This window comes from Halichoerus grypus, chromosome 6 (assembly GCF_964656455.1).
Source record: "Halichoerus grypus chromosome 6, mHalGry1.hap1.1, whole genome shotgun sequence".
Classification (NCBI taxonomy): Eukaryota; Metazoa; Chordata; class Mammalia; order Carnivora; family Phocidae; genus Halichoerus; species Halichoerus grypus.
The window spans coordinates 28,231,205-28,254,428 of NC_135717.1; the positions used below are offsets into that span (position 1 = coordinate 28,231,205).

Below are 23,224 nucleotides of genomic sequence, written 5' to 3' on the forward strand. Positions count from 1 at the left end.
TGAGGCCGGCAGCACCCCGGTGGCCCCCCACCTGCCCGGTCCTCGTCCTACCTTGATAGCCACGTGCCCCTCCACCTTGTCCATCTCGGCCAGGAGTGCTGAGAGCAGAGACGACTTTCCACAGCCCACTTGGCCCACCACGGCCACCAAGGAACCTTCCGGAATGGAGAAGGTGATGCTGAAATGACACAAGGGCTCTGCCTCAGCCGTGCCCTCGCCTGAACAGGTGGCGGCCCACCGCAGCTGGATGTCCCCCGAGTGGAGAGAGGCGGAACGCAGGGTTGTTCCGAGCCCTGAAGGTCTGGAAATTATTCCCGCCGTTTCCCCCGCTAAGCTAAGCTCAGTGGCCAGTCTCAGCAGGCCGAGGTGTGTGAGGCCCCAGGCAGGCGCTGGGATGCAGATGTGTCTCAGAGAAACCGAGGCAGTGGGAGACCCCCCCTGGGGGAGGCGGGGTTGGGGGGGGGGTGAGGTTACAGTGAGGGAGCCGGACGGTAGAATATTAACAAAGCGGGTGCCCTGAGGGACAGACACCTCAACGTGAACTCTGAGGGAAAAAGAAGGACGAGGCAGGGAGGAGTAAGGCTGGTCCTGAAGAGGTGGCAGGTAGCAGCCACACCCAGAGGCCAAAACTGGCGGTGCTAAGACGCTCACACCTCGCGGATGGGAGCCTCGGGGTCTGGAGGGGGGCCTGACGTGGGCGACTGAGTCTGTGAAACGGGTCTCACAGACGGCGGTGCACCAAGTACAATAAGCTCAACACTCGACTGGCGAGACTGCCTATCGGAAGACATGGGGCCGTCACATGCTGCCAAGTCGGGGCTGATTCCGCGCACCCAGGGAGGGGCAAGCACCCGAGCCCAGGGCCTCGCTGGGTTCACTTCCTTGGCTGCACTTTTCAGCGGATGCGATCATGACTCAGCCTATTAGTGTGAAATGCTGTTAGAGTTTGTGGTCACTGTTTAGTGCTTGTAAAGCTGCTGCATGGTCCCACCGATTACGCTTTTGTTCCTGCGCTGAGCGGGGAACGGACGATGGGGCCACAACAGAATGCGAAGCCCAGTGAGGCAGGTCCTGTGACTGTCCAGGTGGGAATGGAATATTGTTACAGGCTGAGGAAAGGTTTGGATTGGGAAAGGTTTTGGGAGTTCAAGGGCAGGTGTGGGGGCGTGGGTGACTAGAACGAGAAGGCAAGAGAGACAAAGAGACAAGACAGAAAAGCTAAAATTGAAGCAGGGAGGAGTTAAGTTAGACATAAGGAAGAACTTCCCAAGCATGCAGTCCCACCAGGGGTTTTCAAGGGAGGGGATACAAAGATTCTTTTCTTTAGAGAGTTTGTCCCCCCACCCCCACTTCCTGAGTTAATACACAGCAATAACTGGGCACCCAGTGAGGGGATAATTGTTAAGGGGCTTGGGGGATAAATGTGGTCCCTACAAAGGTCCCTCTGGCCCTGTGTTTTGGGGACTCCTCTGGGGAAGCTTCACAGAGCCACCAAGCAAGGCCTCCCCCGTTCAAAAAGGAGTAAGAGGCAGTTGACCAGTGGCCTGGAGAACCACGTCAACTCCCCGGACACTGTGTGCTTTGGGAAAATAAGGGCTGGGTGGGGAGGATCCAGACGGGGAGATGACAAGAAAGGGTGACTCAGGCAGCCGGGAACCTTGGAAGGGATGGAGAAGAGCGATTCCATCCCGACAGCAAATCCCTGCTGACAAGAATTCCTTTCAGCTGACCCAGGCCCGTCTGCCACCACCTGCAGCATCACTGCCTCAGACCCAACCTGGCCAATCCGTGTGCTCTGTCTCTTCTGGCACTTGATTGGCTCAGGGAGGGGCACATGACCCAATGTGGCCCAGTAAGAGGCAGGTGAGTCTCCAGCCCAGGTAAGAGGTACCCTCCTGGCATCATGATGGGGGCTATTTGCCATCATGAAGGGAGAGGCAGCTTGAGAAGGAAGCAGCACAGAGGGAAACTGAAAAAAGACAAGTTGGAGAGGATCCTGATGGCACTGAGTCCCTGGATCACGCTGTACCTGAGAGTGGATCTCAGTGATGCAACCCCAAAATTTCCGTTTGTTGCCTAAGCCTATCTGGGCAGTGTTTCTGTCATTTACAATCCAAGGGAACCCTCTGTGCCAGCCAACTCTCACCTGCTCCTTCCTGCAGCCCAAGCAGGTATGACTGGACCTATTTGCCAGATGGGTAAACTGAGGCTCAGAAAGGCAAAGTGGCCTATTCAGTGTCACTGAGCTAGAGTGTGGCTGGCATTCACACCCACATTTGACTAGCGCCTCGTGGCTCTCTCCACATGCTGGCTTACCCACTTAACGTCGGAGGGTCGCTCCTGGCCCACGTGAACGTGGCGTTCTTCACAGTGATGCTGTTTGCGCCCCCGCCTGAAAAGCACCAGCAACAACATGTCAGGCAAAGACGGAAGTCCCGAGACTGAGCGTCAGCAGGCTCTTTTTTTTTTTTCTAATCTTTGTTCGATGCCAGATACTAGACGCTTGCACCAGGGCATTATCTCGTTACATCACTCCTCATTTCTAAAGAACCCCAACCAGACCCACAAAGCAGACAGAAACCACAACAGGGTTCTGCCCTGAATGCCAGGAGGTCGCGCCATCCAGATGCCCATCTGACAGAGGTGGGGGGACCCCTTGGGGTTTACTCAAGGCTCCAGGGCCTCCCTCACCTCATCTTGGGAGGATCGGGCAGCTCCGGCTGGGGGTCTGAGCAGAAGGTCAATGGGGAACAAGCAGTTCTCTGCATCAGGCTGGCGCTTGGCTGTTGGCCCTCACCACACCCTCGGCCCTCCCTTTATGTTCAAGGTGGGGTCCTGGGCCAAAGCACCTGGATTGTAGGGCTGTCTCCTAACGCCTGTCTCTGCATCCCCTCTCCCGCCCTGCTCACATCACAGCAGGTCAGTCTTTCTGAAAAACCAGTCACATACACTATGAAAAAGCAGGCTGTGCAACAGGACGTGGGGTATCACGGGGAGGGAAGAACGGTAAGACAAAGGCGGCTTTCTACATCCAACAGCGGCTCCGGATTCTAAGCTCCCGGCCCCTCTGTCTTCACTTACTTTCCCTCCCCTTCCTGTCCTTTGACGTCATGTCCCTCACTTAAAAAAACAAGTTCTGACTCTTCATTATTAGCCTCCTTAAAACCACCCAGAGATAAGACGGGCGTGTTTTTAAGCTCTCAAAGAAAGAGAGAAATTCCCCTGCACACCAAAGAAACAAAAAGCCCTGGCGAGAGGCAGTTACTGGTTAACCTGACCTTCCCTCCTTCACCCGGGCCCCGCCCCCTGCCCCCATGGGACACAGAACAAGGAGGAAATGGGAAGGTGCTATTTAAGTACTTTAAGGAAAGCCACTTGAGTCAGACAAGCTAGAAAACCACCAGACGTGGCTGGGAGCTGCCAAGGTGGCCCCGTCTGACACCCAGAGAGTGTGGATAAACATCTCAAAAAGTCAACCAGCCTAGGAAGGGGGTGCTGAGGCCTGGACCGCACCAGAAGGCCTGAGGGTTTTCCAGTAGGACACCTGGCAGGGAGCTGAGAGCAGCTGCAGGAACCTGAAACCTCCATGGGCTGTCCCAAATGTCAGCCCTGTGTTATGCAAAGAAATGTGACCCAGGAGGAAACGGCACGAGACCATCTACAGGGTAGTGGGGGAGACTAGGTCCTCGGGATGGCACAAACCGATGATCAAAGGCCAGGGAGGTTGGGAAGAAGATTCCAGCATCCCGTGAGTAGGGGTTCTCAACTGGGGGCAACTTTGCCCCCCCCCCAACAGACATCATGTCTGGAGACAGTTTTGGTTTTTCAAAATTGGGGTGGGTACTACCGGGATCTAGCGGGCCGAGGCCATGCATGCTGCTCAGCACCCTCTAATGCTCAGGACGGCCCCCAGGGCAAAGAACGCTCGGGTCTCCAGTGTCAGTAGTGCCAAGGCTGTGGAACTGGCCCTCGAGGGTTGGGTTGACAATGTCCCAGACCCCTTCTCTCTCCCACTAGGGAAGTCACGGCCACCACATCTGGGGGGCAGGCACTGCGCTCAGTGTTGGACACACCACCGGAGAAATCTGAAAGCCCACGAGGTGCCAGGCACTGCTCAGACCTTTTAACCAGTGCACACACACATTCGCTCTTCTGACCGTATCTACTGGGCTCTCCAATCCCCGTGCGGCCACTGCCTAGCTGAACAGCCTTGGACAAGTTACTTAACTTCTCTGGGCCTCACTGTCCTCGTCGGTAAAGCAGGACTGATAAGAATGAGATGGACCCCAAACATTGTGGTGCTAGGCGCATAGTTAAGTGCTCAGTAAATCTCTGTAGGGCAACACTATACAGTGGGTAAGAGCAGATCCCAATAACTGGCTGTGGGTGTGAATCCTGCCTCCGCATCTTATTAGCTGTGCGATCTCAGGCAAGTGACTTAGGCCGGTTTCCCCATCCGTAAAGCAGGGGGTTTCCACAGCCCCTCTGTGTGCTATGCTGAGCACGGACGTCCTTAAAACACAACACGCATGACAGAAGTGTCGTTTAAGTGAAAAGTAGTCACTGCTGGTCATGCATTAATATTTACTATCAAGTGCTTGGAGACGTAACTGGGAATAAGATCCCCACTCAGGGAGGTTGACTGGGAAAGGATAAATTAATAAGCTACAAAAGAAAGAAGCCTACCAATAAAGATCCACATAACACCCTGACAAAGAAAGACACCTTCATTCCCATTACCCAGATAGGGAAACTGAGGCTCAGAGCAGGCAAGTGACCCGCCCAAGCACACAGAGCTGGTGGGTTGGAGCTGGTCAGTCTCCAACGTCCTTGTTGTGCCTGCCCATCTGCCCAGAACAGAGTCAAGATCTGAGCCCTGGAACGGGCCCCTCGGTGGGAGGCCTCACCCCCTGGCTGCCTCTCAGCGGGGAAAGCACCAAGAAAACAAAAGTTGAAGTTCACCCGCCTGGGATGTGCAAGATAAGGCCCGACGCCCACCCAGCACTGCAGGGCTCCTGTTCCCTGGGGCCTCACAGCCCAACCCGAGGGGAACCTTCATGGCACAGAGGGACCCGATGCACACACCGTCCTTGACGGGCCTTCGCTCGATGCTGTCAGGCTCCAGCTCCTCGTGAGACAGAAAGATCCTGAGGCGTTTGAGGGAGACACTCGCCTACACAGAAAGCAATTGCAGGGTGCAGTTATTTTTAAAAGTATTTTTGCAAAAAAACAGACCGAAGCTAACTTGCAGTGGTTTCCCCTGGGTGTCGAGGGGCCCACATCCTCCCTCATCTCTGGCGGCTCTGCGTTTCCTACAAGAGTGTGCCTCAGAAGGAGAACCAGAACAGGTTTTGGTTCTTGTTTGTTCTCCTTTCAAAGCCCACCACCACAGGTATTAAAAAAGAGGGTAGGGGGATTGTCCTAGATGACAAGGGACTTCAGAAACAATAACCAAACGCGGCGGCCCCGTGTAAGGGTACAAGCTTGCAACCAGGAGAGAAAGAAGTCCTAGAGATCTACTGCAGGGTGATTACGATCAACACGCTGTGAGCTGGCTAAGAGATGGCATCTTCATGGTTCCCAACAGAAAAAGGAAACGAAAATCACGTGATGTGACAAAGGCGTCAGCTGACACTCCTGTGGTCATTCTTTGGCCACACACGTTGGACACCTTAAATTTACACAATGTTCTATATCGATTCTATCTCATAAAAGTAAACTGAGAAAGAAAAAACCCACAAAACAACAGCAAAGAAATGCATGCTGAAGTATTTATGGGTGAAATGTCAAGAGGTCTGGGATTTGCTGTAAAATTCTCCAGGGGCGCCTGGCTGGTTCCACTGGTGGAGCGTGTGACTCTTGATCTCGAGGTGATAAGTTTGAGCCCCAAGTTGCATGTGGAGAGTACTTAAAAATAAAAAAGCCTTAAAAAAAAAAACAAAAGAAAGGAGTGAAGGAAGGAAAGAAGGAAAGGAAGCGGGGGAGGGGAAGACAGAAAAAGGATTCGATGAGCCAAGCGCAGCAAAATGTCGAATCTGGGTGAATGCTACATGGAGTCATTATACTGTTTGTTCTCTCCCTACGTCTGTATACATTTGAATTTTTTCATAACAAAAAGGAATTTTATTTGCTCATTTATTTTTTTAATGAAAGCATACAAGCAGAGTTGTACAACCAAATCTTAAGGTTCATGTCTGTGTGGCTGAAAATCAGGTTCTCAGTATGAATGCGTTCAAATGCTGGGGAGAAAAATATGAGAAAATACCACCAGTTGGAAAGTGTAGGAGCTTCACATAGAGTAAAAGTGTGACTGAGCGGCTAGTTTCCTCACCTTGCAGGGTCACTGCTGTGGACTTCAGGATTTCTGGGGGGTCTAGGTAGGGGTTTTTCCAATGGTGGGTTGAGGCCTGTCAGTGGGTTGTGAAGTCAGTTGAGTAAGCCAAGAGATGCAGTGTTGAAAAAGTAGAGTAAGCTAGAGCAGGGTCGAACAGACTGCATCAGAATGGGACGGGATGAATATTTCAGAACATTACAGAGCTCAGGAAAGCCTGCTTGCATGCAGTCTTTGTTTTGTACGTTCAAGCCTGAGTTCCTTGTCAAGAAGTCACATGTAGGGGCGCCTGGGTGGCTCAGTCGTTAAACGTCTGCCTTCGGCTCAGGTCATGATCCCAGCGTCCTGGGATCGAGCCCCGCGTCGGGCTCCCTGCTCTGCGGGAAGCCTGCTTCTCCCTCTCCCACTCCCCCTGCTTGTGTTCCCTCTCTCACTGTGTCTCTGTCAAATAAATAAATAAAATCTTTAAAAAAAAAAAAAGAAAAGAGGTCACATGTATTCCTTTCTTTGGGGCATGACCAAAATAGCGAGAAAGCCACCACTGTGAGCCTCGTCCAGCCGACTGGGCACAGTGGGACGGGTAATGCCAAGGGAGCTGTATGGAGGGGGACCTGTATGCCCTTTTACTTCCTTTCTGCAGAGGACCCCTCCCTCAGGCCCCTCCAGCCCCGCCTGTACCTGCACGATGCTGCTGATGACCATGGGGAGAATATTCAGGGGAAATCGGAGGATGTTGAACAAGGCCAAGGACACGAAAGCTTTCTGGGCATCCAGGATGTTGTTCTTGTCGATGGTCACGTAGACGGCAAAGGTAGACAGGGCCACCTGTAAGCAGAGCGTCCAGCACTGACTTGTGTCCCTGCATCAGACACAACCGTGGGAGCAGCTGCACGCCCCCCGCCGACCCTCCACAGTGTGTTCGAGCCTGCCCCACAACAGACAGCTGGAGGCCGCGGGAAACGCCTAAGGCAGTGTCCAGCACACAGCAGACGCTCACTAAACACCCAAAGAACGAACCAGATAAATGAGCGGCCGGGAGCTGCAAGTCCTGGCCTCTGCACCAACGTTCTCCAAGGTTGGTGCAGACACTGGACAGACATTCTGGGGATCCCTCAACACCACCCAGCGGAATCCCAGCTCCAGGCCTTTGCCCCTGCAGTTCCTCTGCCTGAAACAACCTTCCCATCCGGACGGTGGCCTGGTTCCTCCCTCTGACCCTTCGGAGTGGCTGCCCTACCTCTCCACCCCAAACAACCCTGCTCTTGCTCTCTATCCTTTTATCCTGGCTTATTTTTCTTCACAGCAACTATCACGGCCTTTTACTGCTGTACTGTACATACTGACTGTCTGTCTCCTGCAGACAACGGAAGCTCTGCAAAGGCAGGGACTTGGTTTTGTACACAGCAGTATCCTCAGGCCTCGAACAATCCCTGGCACACAGGAACACCTTGGGCAAGTTACCTCCTCTCCCCATGCCTCACATGTCTCATCCGTGAAATTTGGGGGTGGAGGTGGACGGTTAATGGCACTATTTAAAATTCCTTCCAGCTCACAGAATATATGATTTTATACCCCCAGGAAAGGAACATTAAAAGAAAAAAAAAAACGGCAAGCAAAAACTAACAGGCAAAGGTACCGCCTTCCTCACCAAGTCAGACTTGCATTAAGCCCTGCAGTGGTTCCTGGGACTTAACTACGCAGGCTCCCAGCCGACCGGAATTTGGGTTCAGATGTTTGAGAGAGCAGCTCCTCTCCTCCCTTGCCAGGAGAAATGGAGGACACTCTCAGTAATCCAGGGCTGGGCTGCTCAGCTTGGGAGGGAGGCAGGAGAGTAACAGGTGGATTCCCGTGCCTCTCCTATATTGCTGGGGACAGCAGGTGCCAGGTGTCGCCAGGCGAGGCTAGTAACACGCGTCCCGCAAGATCACCCAGAACATGCTATCAGAAGCAATCTGGACAACCCTGGACCCCGACAGATGCACACAAGTCCCCGCCCCCCCATTAGCCCCAGGATCCCAGAGCCATTAAAGGCTTTCCCTGCAGGAAAAAAAAAAAAAACACAAAACTGCCCAGGTCCTGCCTTTCCGAGCTCAGAGCAGCATGTCCGGAAGTCAGGATATTGGTGTCTGAGCCCTGCCTTCGGTGTGGCTGTGGCCCAGTGCATTTGCAGGGTCAGAGTCACCTCATTTCCTTGTTACCTACTGGAAGGTAACATAGCTTAAAAATTAAAACCAACAGCTCTGCCGCGTGTCAGCTCTATGACCCTGGGCATGTCACCTCCCCTCTCCAAGCAAGCCTCTGCTTTCCTATCTACAAAATGCGAATCAGGATATACCTTCACAGGGCTGTTGGCAGCAAGAAATCAGGCACTCATGCAAAGTGCTTATTAGCACACTGCCCGGGGCACAGCAAAATGCAATATATAGCAGCTGTCTTTATTTCTGGCTATAGGACTCAGTCCAAACTCCTTGGTCCATTCTTCCAAAGAATCTATTAACTGGGTCCCAAGACCAAGGCGCTGCGGAGTAGAGCTGGTTCCTTTCTGGTTCTGATGTTAACAAGCTGGATGACGCACCAGCCTCTCATCTAAAGATGTTCTTACTCAGAACACCCTAAACACATCCACACAAAGGAACAGTATTCAGCCATAAAAAGGAGTGCAGCATGGACACCTGCTATGACATGGATGACCCTTGAAAACATGACGCTCGGTGAGAGAGAAGCCAGAACACACACAAAAAACCACGTATTTTGTGAGTCCGATTGATATGATACGTCCAGAACAGGCCAATCCACGGGGACAGAAAGCAGATGAGTGTGTGCCTAGGCTGGGGGAATGGGGAGTGACCATCAATGACTAGAAGGCTTCCTTTTGGGATGATGGGAATGTTCTGAAATTAGATAGTGTTGATGGTTGCACAACTTTGTGAACATACTAAACACCACTGGGTTATACACCTTAAAATGGTAAATTATAGCTCAGTAAAAAGCGTAAGAACAAAAAACCCCACCTCTCTAAAGTCAGTCCATTTCACTTCGTACAGAAGTCAAAGTCTTGACCCCAGGCCCAGGGCCTACCTGGGTTGTAAAATCCCTTCCCTGTAACTTGCCTGACCTCCTCTCCTACCATTCTCCCCCCAGCTCCTTCTATTCCAGCCCCACCGGCCTCCACGGTTATTCCCTCTATGGGGCGGGCACTGTCCTGCCACAGGGTCTTTGCACATGCTCCTCCCGCTCCCTGATGGAAGCCCTCCCCTCCACTGGGCCTTTACTCAAGTGTCACCTCCTCAGTGAGGCCTTCATCTACCCTATTTAAAACTGCAAGGCCTCCGTAACACCGTGGCCCGAATCTTTTTTCTTTTCCCTAGCACTTACAACCATTTAGTATACTATATGGAGCATTTATCATGTCTACTGTGGATCACCTGTCTCTCCCAATTAGAATGAATGACCACTCCATGAGGCCACTCGATCGTGGCCAGATACTCAGTAAATGGTTGTAGATGGATGGATGGATGGATAGATGGACAGGTGAACAGATGGGTGGGTAGGGGCTGGATGTGCCTGGGGGCAGAAGAGCATACACTCAGAGATGTCTCCTCAGCAGTGGGGAAAACCAGGCCTCAGGCAACTCGCCACCAGAACACACCAGGCCCCCGAGCGCCATCATCGGGGTGGCAGCTGGCAACACAGAGCACGTGGCCCATCAGTTCCACAGCCCTGGCTTCTCCAGGAAGTGGAGGCCATTCTTCATCAAAGGTTAACTGAGCACCTACTGTGTACCAGCACCGTGCGCTGAGCAGTAAGGCAGGCTTGGTGTTCCTGAGACTCATGGTCTAGGGGAAACAGGTACTAAGTGAGTTCTCTTCAGCAGGGGGTATTTGGACGTGGGTGGAGGTGAGTGGGGTCAGCCAAAAGACTGGGGCTGTAGGTGTGTGTGTGTGTGTGTGTGTGTGTGTGTGTGTGTGTATGTGTGCGTGTATGTGTGTGTGTGTCATTCCCTCTGGAACACCTGGATCCAACCATGCCTGAAATCCACTCATGCTCAAAACCAGCAATTTCCTACACTTTTCAGTTTTGTGACTCAAAAATCCCACTTTCTTTTTTTTAATCTAGTCAATTTGAGTGAGGTTTCTGCCAATTGCAACACAGTTCCTGATTAACACAGTTTATTCAAATCTTTTACTCACTCAGTTATTCCCCTAGATTACATTTACTGAATGCGCACCATTTGCCAAGTTCCCTGTTCTAGAAATACCAAAAAAAAAAAAAAAAAAAGATAAGGTCCACGTATGATCTGATCAGCAGAGAAGTACACAATGGATATTTACCATATGGAATGATAATTCTCCTAACAAAGGAAGATAAGGGTAAGCAGAAGATGAGAAGCTCACAAATCTTCCAAGACTCAAAATGCTAAATATTGACGGCTGCCTGGGGATACTATTTTAGGAAAGTGCATTACGTGTACATGATAGATGCCAGGCTCTGTATTTCAGAAAAACAAACCCATCAATCCCGCCAAAATGGCATCCCCACTCTTGTCTGACCTCCCCGGGCCTCTGTCTTCCATCACACCTACCGGTGGGTAAACACCTCATCACCCTTGAAGCGCAGGAATTCGCCAGTGGAAAGAACATGCAAACACCTTTCAAGGGAATCAAAGGCTACATATTTTATCCTAATGTAGTCAGAGGCTTCGGTGTCTCGGCCAGGGCCAAGGTCCCCAAGTGGCACCCAGGCTCATCTGTTTCATGCCAAACAGCTTAACAAACTCCATCTCTGGAAGCCCATTGCCCCTGCCCTCCCCTCCCCCCATACTGAGTGGCAAATTCAAGGTCAAGAAAAGCTGTCATGCTCTTAAGCATCTCTTGCCATGGCCTCCTAATGGAGACCAGGGCAGGAGATGTTAACTGAAGGGCCACACATTCAGGTGACAAGCTAGAAACTGGACACTTAGAGGACCCAATGTGCAGAGCCAGGGGTTATGGGAAAAGGTCCCCCCACTCCAAGTATAATACAACCCAAGTATTAAACCCTGTCACTTTGTCCCTCTGGCTGCAGAGCTTTTCCTATTAAAAAACAATGCAATTCAAAATGCTTTGGACTTCTGTATGATTTGCCATCATGTGCGTCAAAGTAAATAAAACAGAACATAAGTTTAGTTACATTGATGATAGTCACTGTTATGCTGCTGTATGTGCAGGCTTTCCCTGGAAATACGTAGAAGAAACTGGTACAGAGAGAGAAGCTAGGTGACAGAGGTCTGAGGATGAAGACAGACCTGTGGTTCTCAACTGGAGGGACACCTGGCAATGTCTGGAGACACTTCTGATTGTCCCAACTGGGGAGGCGTGGTGGGGGTAGTGGGAAGAGGTGCCACTTGGCCTCCGTTGGGTTGAGTCCACAGAGTCTGCTGAACACCCTATAACTCACAGGACAGCAACCCCGCCAACAAAGAAACAAAGAATTATCGGGTCCCAAATGGCAACAGTGCCAAGGTTGAGAAACCCTGTCCTAGACTTTTTGCTATAGCTTTAACTAGTTTTACCACGGGAATGCATCATTATTTTTAAAATAAAATGTATCACACATACAAAGGAGAATAGTTAACAGTTCTAAACACACTGAGATTATTTATTTATTTATTTATTTTAAAGATTTTATTTATTTATTTGAGAGAAAGAGAGAGAGACAAAGAAACAGCATGAGAGGGGAGAGGGTCAGAGGGAGAAGCAGGCTCCCCACTGAGCCAGGAGCCCGAAGTGGGACTCAATCCCAGGACTCCGGGATCATGACCTGAGCCGAAGGCAGTTGCTTAACCAACTGAGCCATCCAGGCGCCCCACACTGAGATTATTTAACAGTTTAGAGGAAAATAATCAAATGAACACTCTACATAACTACCATCCAGTCTTCTGATACTTTTTACTTCTAAAAATCAAAGAAAGCCATCAGAGATCTGGGGAAAGTTGGGGAGACCAGAGTGTCCTCAGAGAACGAGCTGGCGGAACCTTCTAGCCCCGAACACTGGAGTATGTGACACGGAAAGGATCTAAGAGAACTCAGAGTCCCAGACCTGCTAAAAGATGTCACTTCATGTACCAGCTCCAGTCAGCTGACAGGGGTCACCGGGAGGGTGGCTTGAACAGAACTCGGTGGCAGAAAACCCACAGCAGGTTGTGGATGTCTAGTGCGGGCATGGGAGCGGGGGGCAGGCGGGGGCCTATGTGACACGCCCGTGGCCCAACCCTTCCATGTTCCATACATGAGAACCCAGAGGCAGGGAGGTGGACTGACTGGCCTCAGGTCACTCTGTGAGCTGGCAGCCAAGTTCAGCAGGCACCCGACTCTAAGCCAGGCGTCCACACCTGTTTATGTCTGGCCCATAGGCTTAGAATACTTTTACATAAGTAGGTATTTTTTTTAAATATCAGTATTTTATGACACAGAAAGCTTATATGAAATTCAAATTTCAGTATCTATAGAGAAATTTTTACAAGAATGTAGCCACACCCGTTCACGTGTACATTATGTATGGCCACACTGGCAGGAAAGAAGGGATGCAAAACAGAACGTATGGCCCAGAACGTCTACAATGTTCACTAGTTGGTCCTTGGGAGACAAAGTTCACTCACTTCTGCTTTTTGCCAGTGTTTCTCAAACACTTTAGAGGAAAGGGACAGATGGAAGGGAAGACAATATACTTTTCATCTGATGACTTTCTATATGGTTTCAAATTTTTTTTTTTTTTTTACAATGAATGACAAATATTTGTTGAGCCCCTACTATGCGCTATTTTAGGCACTGAGGGTATGGCAGTGAACAGAGAAAACAAAATCCTTGCCTTCCTGGAGCTGCCTTTCTAGTGGAAACAGACAGACAGACAGACAGAAAGTCCATTTCAGAATGTGTTTGCCACCTGCCAAATCCCTGGCTTGTGACGGTCGGCAACAGATCAGAAGCTGACACCGTAATGTCACTCCACTATGGCACCAAGAGCATAGTTTAGTTCTGCTGGTGTGTTTTTCTTACCAAGACTTTCTCCACGAAGGAAGCAGAGGGACCTGCTTAACCTTCTGGAACAAATTTCTTATCTCATTGTGAACCTATAAACAAGCAGTTCCTGGAACTGGCTACTTGTGAGAGCTACTAAGTGCTGTGAATAAAATAAAGTGGGGGGGGGGGTGGGTGGCCATTTTTTAAAAGAGAAGGCCTTGCTGAACTTGTAACCTTTTGAACATATTCAGGTATGAAAACACACCAAAACCCCCAATGAGGTAGGCCAGGGTGAATGTGGCTTCACTCACCAGGAAAGGTGTGCAGACCCAGGTGAAGGTTCCCACCGCCGCCAGGTAGGCCGACTTCTTGAGCACCTTCAGCTCCTCCTGCCTGATGGCCAGCACCTTGTCCTTGAAGGCCAGTTCCCAGGCGTAAAGCTTGAGCACTTTGATCCCGTTGAGAATCTCATTCATCAGCTTAATCCGATTGTCTTTGCTCTTCATGTGTGCCACCTTCAGAGACAAGAGCAGTCAACACCACAGCGAGGGGGGGACCTGCTTCTGGCCCTGGCAGCAGGCCCACACACAGCATCCCCATTGGAAAGGGGGGCCTTCCAAAGGGTGGGAAAGCCGACCCTGAAATCCCTGAGATTGACCTTGAGAGCACCAGAGACCCTTTTACCAAGAGAAAAAACCTGCTTTGGATCACGTTAAGTGGGACGTGGAGACACCTATTAAATTTAGATTTGAGAAGCAGAAACAAGAACAACCCTGCAGGTGTCCAGGGAAGGGGGGCAGGGACCCTACTCTACCGATCCAAACACAAGACAGGTAACGATACTGGGGATTTTTTTGTTTTTCTTCCCTGCTCCATTTTCTTAGTTTCTTTACTGAGCCATACTGCCCGTTAAACAGCATCCAGCACTTTTCAGATGCCGAGCACTTTTCTAAGCATTGGACACACATCTAGCTACTTCATGCTCACAAGACCCTATCACTGAGGGCTCTGGTCATTCCTGGTCACAGATGAGGATGCTTTTTAAGTCCCATCAGATCGAAGCCAGAGACTGATGATGTTTCAAAAGTGAGCCACTCAGGGAAGCCTACAGGAGGACGAAAGGTGACAGGGCCCCTTCCCTGCCTAACCTCCTCCCCCCTGTACCTGCTGAGGCCTCGTTCCAAGAGGCCCACGCCCTGGGACTCATCTCCCCTCCTGCATCCTCAGTGCGGCTAAGTGCTCTCATTCGCAATTCCACAGGCACATCATAAATAGCCAGCAACAGGGGAGCAGAGAAATAAACTCTGGCCCCGCTCCGTTATGGACTATTTGGTGCCAGTCCAAGAGCATGAAGTTAGATTATATGGAAAGATCCCTGAGACATGGTGTCAAATGATAAGACCAGGCTGCCAAATGGGCCCACGCGTATAAAAATGTACATGGTGGTAACACCACAAAGAAACAAACCTAACTGTAAAATCAGATCTCTCTATAAATACACGGAAAGTTCTAGAAGGGTCTGCTTCAGCATGCTCACTGGCACGGAGACGATAGGGAAGGGGATATCCCCTTTTAATCTATACTCTTTTCTATCAACAGAACATGTTTTATGAGGAGAAGGCATGAGCTCTGTTACCTGGCTATTTAAAAACTTAAACAGTACAAAACACTTCTGAAAATAGTTGAACACTGCGCCTAGCAAAAGGTAAGAGGTGAAAAAAGTCAGGGAGTAATTTTTACTCAACTCTCGAAAATGCACAGGAAACACATAAATGACTGAATTCTGTGGGAAATAAGGAATTTCTCAGAGGCTCACAGATGTGATTCTGGTCACTGGCCTAGGAGGTCTTGCTATTTCAGGAACTCTCAACCTTGGCAGTCCATCGGACTCACCCAGGAAGCTTTAAAAACGGATGCCCAGATGAAGTGAACCAAAATCCCAGAAATGGAGCCCAGGTATCAGCGTTTAGGAAAGCTCCTCAGGGATTTCCAACAGGCATGGAGGGCGGAGAACCTCCGGGGCCTGCGCAGAAAGAACTTAGCTAAAACCCAAATGGAAAGGCCCCGACAAGAGCCCAGTTTGGAGCCCTACGGAGACAGACACCTTACCTGGTAGGTCTTGGTCTTCATGGCCATCACGGCATTGAGGGGAACCATGAGGATCATCACAGCCACCCCGGCCAGGACGGATGGGCCCAGGTTCTACGGAAGAAAGAGAACAGAGGCCTTCAACAGGGGGCTTCCCTGGCTGAGCCACCCCAGCCGATCCTGCAGACCTGGCCGCTCGTCTTCATGGCAGCTGTGTCACCCTTACCCGGCGACGGGCTGTTAAGAATATTTGGATTTACTCATGAGCATCTCTTGGGGTCCCACAACCCCTTTAAGAACACGAAGGGGCCAGGTGAGTTTCGGAAATTAGAACTTTAGAAAGGTGGGGCGCCTGGGTGGCTCAGTCGGTTGAGCCTCCAACTCTTGATTTCAGCTCAGGTCATGATCTCGGGGTCCTGGGATCGAGCCCCGTGTGGGGCTCCCCACTCAGCAGGGAGTCTGCTTGTCTCCCTCTCCCTCTGCCCCTCCCCCTGCTCTCGTGCTTTCTTTCTCTGAAATAATTTTTTTTTTTTTTAAAAGAACTTCAGAAAAGTAATAAGGCACTGAATAGAAAAGAGTTAACACAGCCAGCCTGACAGTTTATCTTGTTTGAAGGCCTGCTTACAAATTTGGCCCTTGGCTGGCATCTGGGAGCTTGGATTTAGGGAGGGCTCCCACCATTCTCAGAACTGGTAGGAGTGGTTCATTGGGCCTCATCTCTTTGTATAAATGATATGGTTTATGCTGAACCCCCCCTTTGTCTTCTGGGAGTCTAGAAGTCTGGTATGTGCCAGGCAGAGGCTACCTGTGTCACCAACCCCCAATAAAAACCCTGGGCATTGGGTCTCTATCAAGCTTCCCTGGCTAACAACATTTCACACGTTGTCAGAATTTGTTGCTAGGGAATTAAGTGCATCCTGTATGAGTCCACTGGGAGAGGACTCTTGAAGTCTGTACCTGCTTCCCCCTGATCCCTCCCCCCCGTGTCTTTACCTTTTGCTTTTCCTGCTGTAATAGATTAGAGCCACGAGTCCTCCTAGCAACTCATCACCCAGGCGTGGTCTTTGGGACTGCTGACACAGGTGTGGCCATTATATTGCTTTACATGCCCCCTGGGGCCCTAGCACAGCACTCCATCATCAAAGGTACTGATTTCTCAGCACCAAAATAGGAATATTCGCACTGAGAAGATAATCAAGATCAGAAATACTTCCCATTAGTTCAGGTCAGGTGAGGTTATGGCACCACGTGAGTTAAGGAAAACTTCCAGAGCTTTTGGATTTGGGGATTTGTAGATGAGAGGTTGTAGAAGTGTTCTATTATCCCAACTGCAGATAAGAAAACTACCCAAGAGAGGTTAAGAGGCCAAGATAAGATACAGATCTCCATCTTTTAATTTTGACACCTAAAAAGAGACACCTTGAAAAACTGGCCCAGGACATGTACCCAGTGGATACACATGGATGGAACTATAGGGTAATGTGATTTTTTTCTCCCCCTTTAAGTATTTGGAAAACCAGAAGTGCTCATCTCTTCCAAGTCATCACCCACAGGGGCACCAGTCCTAGTCTCCCCAAAAATGCTGCCATTGCTCATAATGGTTTCTGTGAAGTATCTCCACCCAGTGACGATTTATCCACCTTGGAAAATGAAGGAAATTTCTACCAACAATTTAAAGCATTCAGAATGAACTCTGAAAGCAAATAGTATTTAAAAGGTACTTTAAATACGACACCATGTGCCGTTCTATGAACGTAACCTGCACTGCTTCACTCCTTCATCCCAACATCCCTATGATGAGAAGTGCCATTACCACCACCAATTTGCTGATGAGGACACACTGAGACTTAGCGACATTAAGTGATACGGTCACAAACCTAATCAGTGGAAGAGGCAAGATTTGAACCCAGGCAGTCTCATCGCTGAGCCCACACCACCATCACTATCCTATACTGTGGTTTTGATGGTCACACAGAGAAATCCTATTTTCTATCCAAACCAGTGGTTCCCAAACAGGGAAGAACTGCTCCCGGGGGTCATCGGGCAATGTCTGGAGACATCCGGGTCACAACTGGCCAGGGGGAGGGAGGGTGGGGGTTGTGTTCTTGATATCAGTGTGAACAGACCGGGGACACTGCTAAACGTCCTGCAGTGCACAGGACAGCCCCCCAACAACAAAAAACTATCTGACTCCAAAAGTCAGTAATCCACTCAGCAACCCTCATCTAAAACAAAACAATGTTCTTAATGGTTCATAAATCAACCCTGGAGGCCGATTCTAAAAGAAGTGTTCCAAAAATATTTCACCTGTGGCTGAAATTTCTGGGGAAGTGGATACCCCAGGATGTCAGCTCCAAAATACATTTAGATTCTGGTATTTATTTCTAAGTTTCATTTCCAGAAACAATTTATAATCACTCATCTTCTGCTGTATAAACAGACAAAAAAAAAGTAAACTACAGTCAAATTAATGGATAATTTGCTGTGCACCTATTAGGTGACTACACTCATGAGAAATAAAAAATAAGGCAAATACAGGACACTAAGGGGTGCCTGGGTGGTTCAGTCAGTTAAGCGTCTTAACTTAGGTTTGGGTCATGATTCCGGGGTCCGGGGATCCAGTCCCGCATCTGGCTCCCTGCTCATCAGGGAGTCTGCTTGTCCCTCTCCCTCTGCCCCTCCCCCCCGCTCATGTTCGCTCTCTCTCTCAAATAAATACATAAAATCTTTGAAACAAAACAAAACAAAAAATCAAGAAACTAAGCCCATGAGTAACCAACACACTTATCAGGAGAGGAGGGGCAGCTATACTGAGCAGCAAAAAAACTATTCCAGAAAGTAATGTCAGAGGAACTCCTATACTATATTATTGGGATTTAAAAAAGGAAGAAATCCATCTAGTCAACAGGGAAAGGCAATTTGAATGTGGCAGTTGTCACAGCCTTTAAAGATGGGCAGGACTTCATCCTTAGCGAAGAAGGGAAAGGAATTCCTGGCAGAAAGAAAGACACAGGCAAAGGCTCAGAGGTGACAAAGGATAAGTCATGTGTTAGGTCATGAGCACCTCATCAACTTTTCACTTTGGGAACTGCCCTTCCTCATGTGGAGGGGCTGTCAATCACAACTCCACACTTTCAATGTGGGAGGGCGTGTGACCTGGGCTGGCCAATCAGAGAACTCTGCCTCCTGGTTCACAGTGATTGGTACAGGGATGTGACTGGGACTGTGCCCGGTCAAGCAAAGGGCTCCGTGGGACTCTGGCTGAGGAAATGAGGAACGCAATATTCTCTTTTCTCTGACACTGCTCTCAGGAAAGAGGATAAAAGCCCAAAGGTATGGAAGCCACCGAGGAAAATCTCATTGAGAATAAAGTCACCTCAGAGGCAAAGAGGGCCAAGAAATGATGAAAGAGTGAGCTTGAGTCCTTAAAGCACTGCGTGAACTCCTGGATAAATCCATGCCTGAAACCATACCCTGTGCTCTGCAGTTATATACACCCGTAAAATTCCCTTTACTTGTTTAGACTATTTTTTTTAAGATTTTATTTATTTGACAGAGAGAGAAAGCCTGTGCACACATGTGAGAGCACAAGCAGTGGGGAGGGGCAGAGGAAGAAGCAGACTCCCCGCTGAGCAGGGAGCCCGATGCAGGGCTCTATCCCAGGACCCTGGGATCATGACCTGAGCCGAAGGCAGATGCTTAACCAACTGAGTCCCCAGGCACTCTCCTTATTAGACTATTTTAAAATGGATTTCTATCCCTTACAACTCAGAGAATCTTGACCAACACAGTTCGAGACTAGTGAATTAAGGAATCTGGTTAGTGTTTGAGAAGATAAAGTGGGAGAAATATGCTGTGTAAGTTATAAGATTGTTAATTATAAACACTGTCAAAAAAAGGACAAATGCAAACAAGTATCATGCCAGCAAAAAGAGCATAAATCCAACAACCAAGGAAACAGATAAAATACCCAGGAATTATCCAACAGACCACAAAATAAAATGTGATAGATGTCAAGAAAAAATAAACCCAGTGAATTACAGAGGTTCTTATCACCGACACCCACTCCCTCACCCCCACTGCCCACGTGAGGTGGTCCCTCCCTCTTGGAGACGGGAACGACGTCAAACACACACCAGCCACAGGAGGTAGAGAGCAAGGATGACTTGCAGAGGAGCCGACCAGATCATGTTAATGTACGTGGCCAGGTCCATGAACCTCTGGGCGTCCACAGACATGAGGTTGACAATCTCCCCGACGGTGGAGGATTTTCTGGCTGAGTTGGTGATCACCAAGGCCTGCAGGACAATGGAGAGAGAAAGTGTGGCGGTGAGTGTGGCAGGCAAGAGCCCTCCCTCCAGGCCCATGTGGAGGAAGAAGACAGCTCAAGAGCAGAAAGCCCACTCTCTTTTCTCCTGCCTTGCTGCCTTATCTGCATTCCCAGCTCATATGTCCCATCACAAAGCCCCAGCTCTTATCAATGACCCTCACTGTCTCATCCTGACTTCTGCAATATGGAAGGGACCCCAAGGCGCCTAAACCAGGGTTTCACACACTTTAGGGTGCACACACATCACCGGGGAAATCTGTTACAGTGTCATTTCAGATGTGGTAGGACTGGGGTGTGGGGCCTGGGACGATGCATTTTCTAACATGCTCCCACATGATACAGATGCTGCTGGTCCGCAGATCAAGGTCAGGGTTTCTCAACCTTGGCATTACTGACATTTGAAGCTGGATACATCTTTGTGGGACTGGCCTGTGCCTTGCAGGGTGCTCCCTAGCATCCCCGGCCTCTACCCATTAGATGCCACCACCTCCAGTTAGGACAACCAAAAACATCCCCTGGAAGGATAAAATTGCCCTGGTTCTCAAACACGGATTTCAAACGATTACCTGGGGAACTTAAGAAATAAAGGTGCCCAGGTCCCACCCTCAGAGATCCTGATTTTGTCCGTCTGCGGTGCAGCCTGGGCAGTGGGAGTTGCTGAAGTTCCCTAGGCGAGTCCAACTTACAGACAGGGCTGAGGACCAAAGAACTGGCTCACCTGTCCTCACTATCTGCTAGGCAGTCTCGTCTCAACCCATCGGCTCAAGCAGTGTCTCTGCCCCAGAAGCTAAGAAATTGAAGGGACCCAGAAATTCCCATAGAGCTGGATGTGCACGAATGCCTGCTAAATACTCGACTATCCAGGGAAAGGACCACCTGCTCAGTTCCAATGGAGAGTTAGAACAAGCTCGGGGTTATCAACAGCAGAGCGACCACGTGAACCCGGATTTTCCCAAGTCGAGTGCCACCTAAGAAACTCAGTTCCGCACGGCTGACATAGGCCTCAAGGAGATGCTTCACGTCGGCTTTGCTAACATCTCATGCCCGGTGGTAAATCCTTGCCAGCTACGGTCATGTGGGTCACCGTCCCACTACTGCTTCAGAAGCTGGGCTTGAAATCCTCAAGGTGGCCCCACAGTGACCCAGCCAAGTCCCCACAGTTTCTGAGGGTACAGTGGGAGACGTCAATGTGAGCCCCTGGGCATCAGGCCCGGCCCTCACCAGCTTCCGGTTGACCCCACCCCTTCCGGTAGATGACACCCGCCTTCCGGTTGACCCCACCCGCCTTCCGGTTGACCCACCCGCCTTCCGGTTGACCCCCCACCTTCCGGTAGACGGCGCCGATGACGGCCGTCTTGATCCTCATGCCGCTGACGAAGCAGATGTGGAAGTACTGGTGCAGCACGAGGGTCTGGAGGCAGGCGCTGATGAATAGCAGCGCGGTGTAGAAGTAGCCCTGCCAGTCCGGGGCCTTCTGATCGTTCACGAAGTTGATGAGCAATCTGTGAGGGAGCAAGAACAGAAGGACGGGAGCCTGACGCACACGCGCAGGGAACAAGTCCTTCCATTTCCGCATTTCCACTCTCTCCGAGCCAGGCGAGGGGGATGTTATTCCTTCCATTTTATGCATGGAAAAACAAGCCCACGGGGGTGATAGGACCGTGCAGGGTGCCTGAGCCTTAGGCTTCTCGTACTGACTGCTCTGGCTCATCACCAGTCACCCGCAGGTGACCAGAGAATGAGAGGCAAAGGTAGGAAGGCAAAGAGAAGGAGCATGTGGCCCCCAAGAGACAAAAAGAGAGAGGTAAACAGAGAGAGGAGGGAGGGGCCCTTCTTTGTGACTTTCTGTTTTCAGGCTGCAGTTTGATGCAGTCTGGCTCATTTTCTTGTTCTTGGTTTCCCTAGACATTCCTCCCTCTTCCTTCCTTCGGCTTCAGGGGGAGTTGGTTTCTGTTACCTGCAACCGAAGTGGCCTGAGTTCAGATGGTATCAAAGCAAAACATCAGGCAAAGCACGTGAAGACAGAGAGGCTTGGCTTTAAGCCCATGGCGGGGCACACCAGGTGACCCGAAGTCAGAGGTTAGGAGTACTGCCAGTGGAAGGTCAAGGACACAAAGACTTGCCCAGCTGAGAGGGAAAGGGTCTTACTTTAAGATCTCTGGGCCAGCAAACATCATCAGGTCGTGGAGGGCCTTGAATAGGAAGCTCATGAGGAAGTAGGGCCCAAAGGTCTTGTATAACACCTTGAACAGAGACGGCTCCCGCTCCTTCTGGGGGGACTTGACAATCAAAACCTCAGCCTCCTCATTCACATCCACCTGCGAGCCCCCTTTCTGCTTGGTGGGGTCCTTGGAGGAGTACGCCATCTTTGCCTGCTGCCTGGAACACAAAGAGTGTGGAGTGGTTGTGGGGTCTTCCGGAGACTCGGCCAGCCGGCCCGGGGAGAGGCCCAGAGCACCCCACCCCTCGGGGAGGCCGGCCAAAGAAAACCAGTCACTGCAGAGAGGCAGCTTAGCACACTACTTAGGAGCACAGACTCGGGACCTTGGCCGGCCAGCTGTGTGACTTTCAGGCAGGTTCCCTAACCAGCCCAGGTTCATCACCTGTTGAACGGGGATACAAGTAGGATCCAGCTCACACGGCTGCTGTAAAGATTAAATGGGTTAATATTCACAAGGGCACTGAAAAGCTCAAGGCCCACAATGATCTACAGATTCAATGCACTCTCTTCTCAGAATCCCAGCTGACTTTTTTATAGAAAATGACAAGCTGATTCTAAAATTCATACAGAAACTCAAGGGACCCAGGACAGCAAAAACAATCTTTAAAAAGAAAATCAAAGTTAGAATGTACACTTTCTGATAACCGTAATCAAGATAGGCATAAGGAAAGGTAAGTGCGTGCGTGCACACACACACACACACACACACACACACACACACACAATCAATGGAACCAGAAATAAACCTGATTGATTTCTGACAAGGGTGTCAAGACCGTTCAATAGGAAAATAATCTTTCTGGGGCGCCTGGGTGGCTCAGTTGGTTAAGCATCTGCCTTCACTTCAGGTCATGACCCCAGGATCCTGGGATCGAGTCCCACGTCGGACTCCTTGCTCAGCAGGAGCTTCTCCCTCTCCCTCTGCCCCTCCCCCCTGCTCATGCTCTCTAATAAAATCTTTAAAAAAATTAAAAAAAGAAAAGAAAAGAACAATCTTTTCAACAAATGGTGCTGAGAAACCAGACAATGAAGTTGGACCCTATTTCATTCCATATACAAAAATTAACTCAAAATGGGTCAAAGACCTAAACACAGAATTACAACTACAACACTCTTAGAAGGAAACAAGTGAGGGGCACCTGGGTGGCTCAGTCGGTTAAGCATTCAACTCTTGATGTCGGCTCAGTTCATGATCTCGGGGTTGTGAGATCGAGCCCCACGTCACGCTCCATGCTCAGCAGGGAGTTTGCGTGAGA

The 23,224-nt window shown here is 50.1% G+C and overlaps 1 protein-coding gene across 5 annotated transcripts in view; it reads right to left on the minus strand.

The window, feature by feature from the left end:
- The window catches only part of ABCC1 (ATP binding cassette subfamily C member 1 (ABCC1 blood group)), a 129,348-nt gene that overhangs the window by 39,807 nt on the left and 66,317 nt on the right, over positions 1 to 23,224 (minus strand). For all 5 annotated transcript variants that reach the window (XR_013448886.1, XR_004924547.2, XR_013448885.1 and 2 more), the window contains exons 8-16: positions 21,896 to 22,126; positions 21,072 to 21,249; positions 19,554 to 19,715; positions 15,439 to 15,531; positions 13,641 to 13,844; positions 7,010 to 7,156; positions 5,086 to 5,173; positions 2,317 to 2,392; positions 52 to 178 (exon numbers count right to left, since the gene is read on the minus strand). Coding sequence is in view for 2 of the 5 variants with exons in the window: in XM_036115484.2 (XP_035971377.1) it covers positions 52 to 178; positions 2,317 to 2,392; positions 5,086 to 5,173; positions 7,010 to 7,156; positions 13,641 to 13,844; positions 15,439 to 15,531; positions 19,554 to 19,715; positions 21,072 to 21,249; positions 21,896 to 22,126 (1,306 nt within the window). In the remaining 3 variants the exon portion in view is untranslated. The remainder of the gene's footprint in view (positions 1 to 51; positions 179 to 2,316; positions 2,393 to 5,085; positions 5,174 to 7,009; positions 7,157 to 13,640; positions 13,845 to 15,438; positions 15,532 to 19,553; positions 19,716 to 21,071; positions 21,250 to 21,895; positions 22,127 to 23,224) is intronic.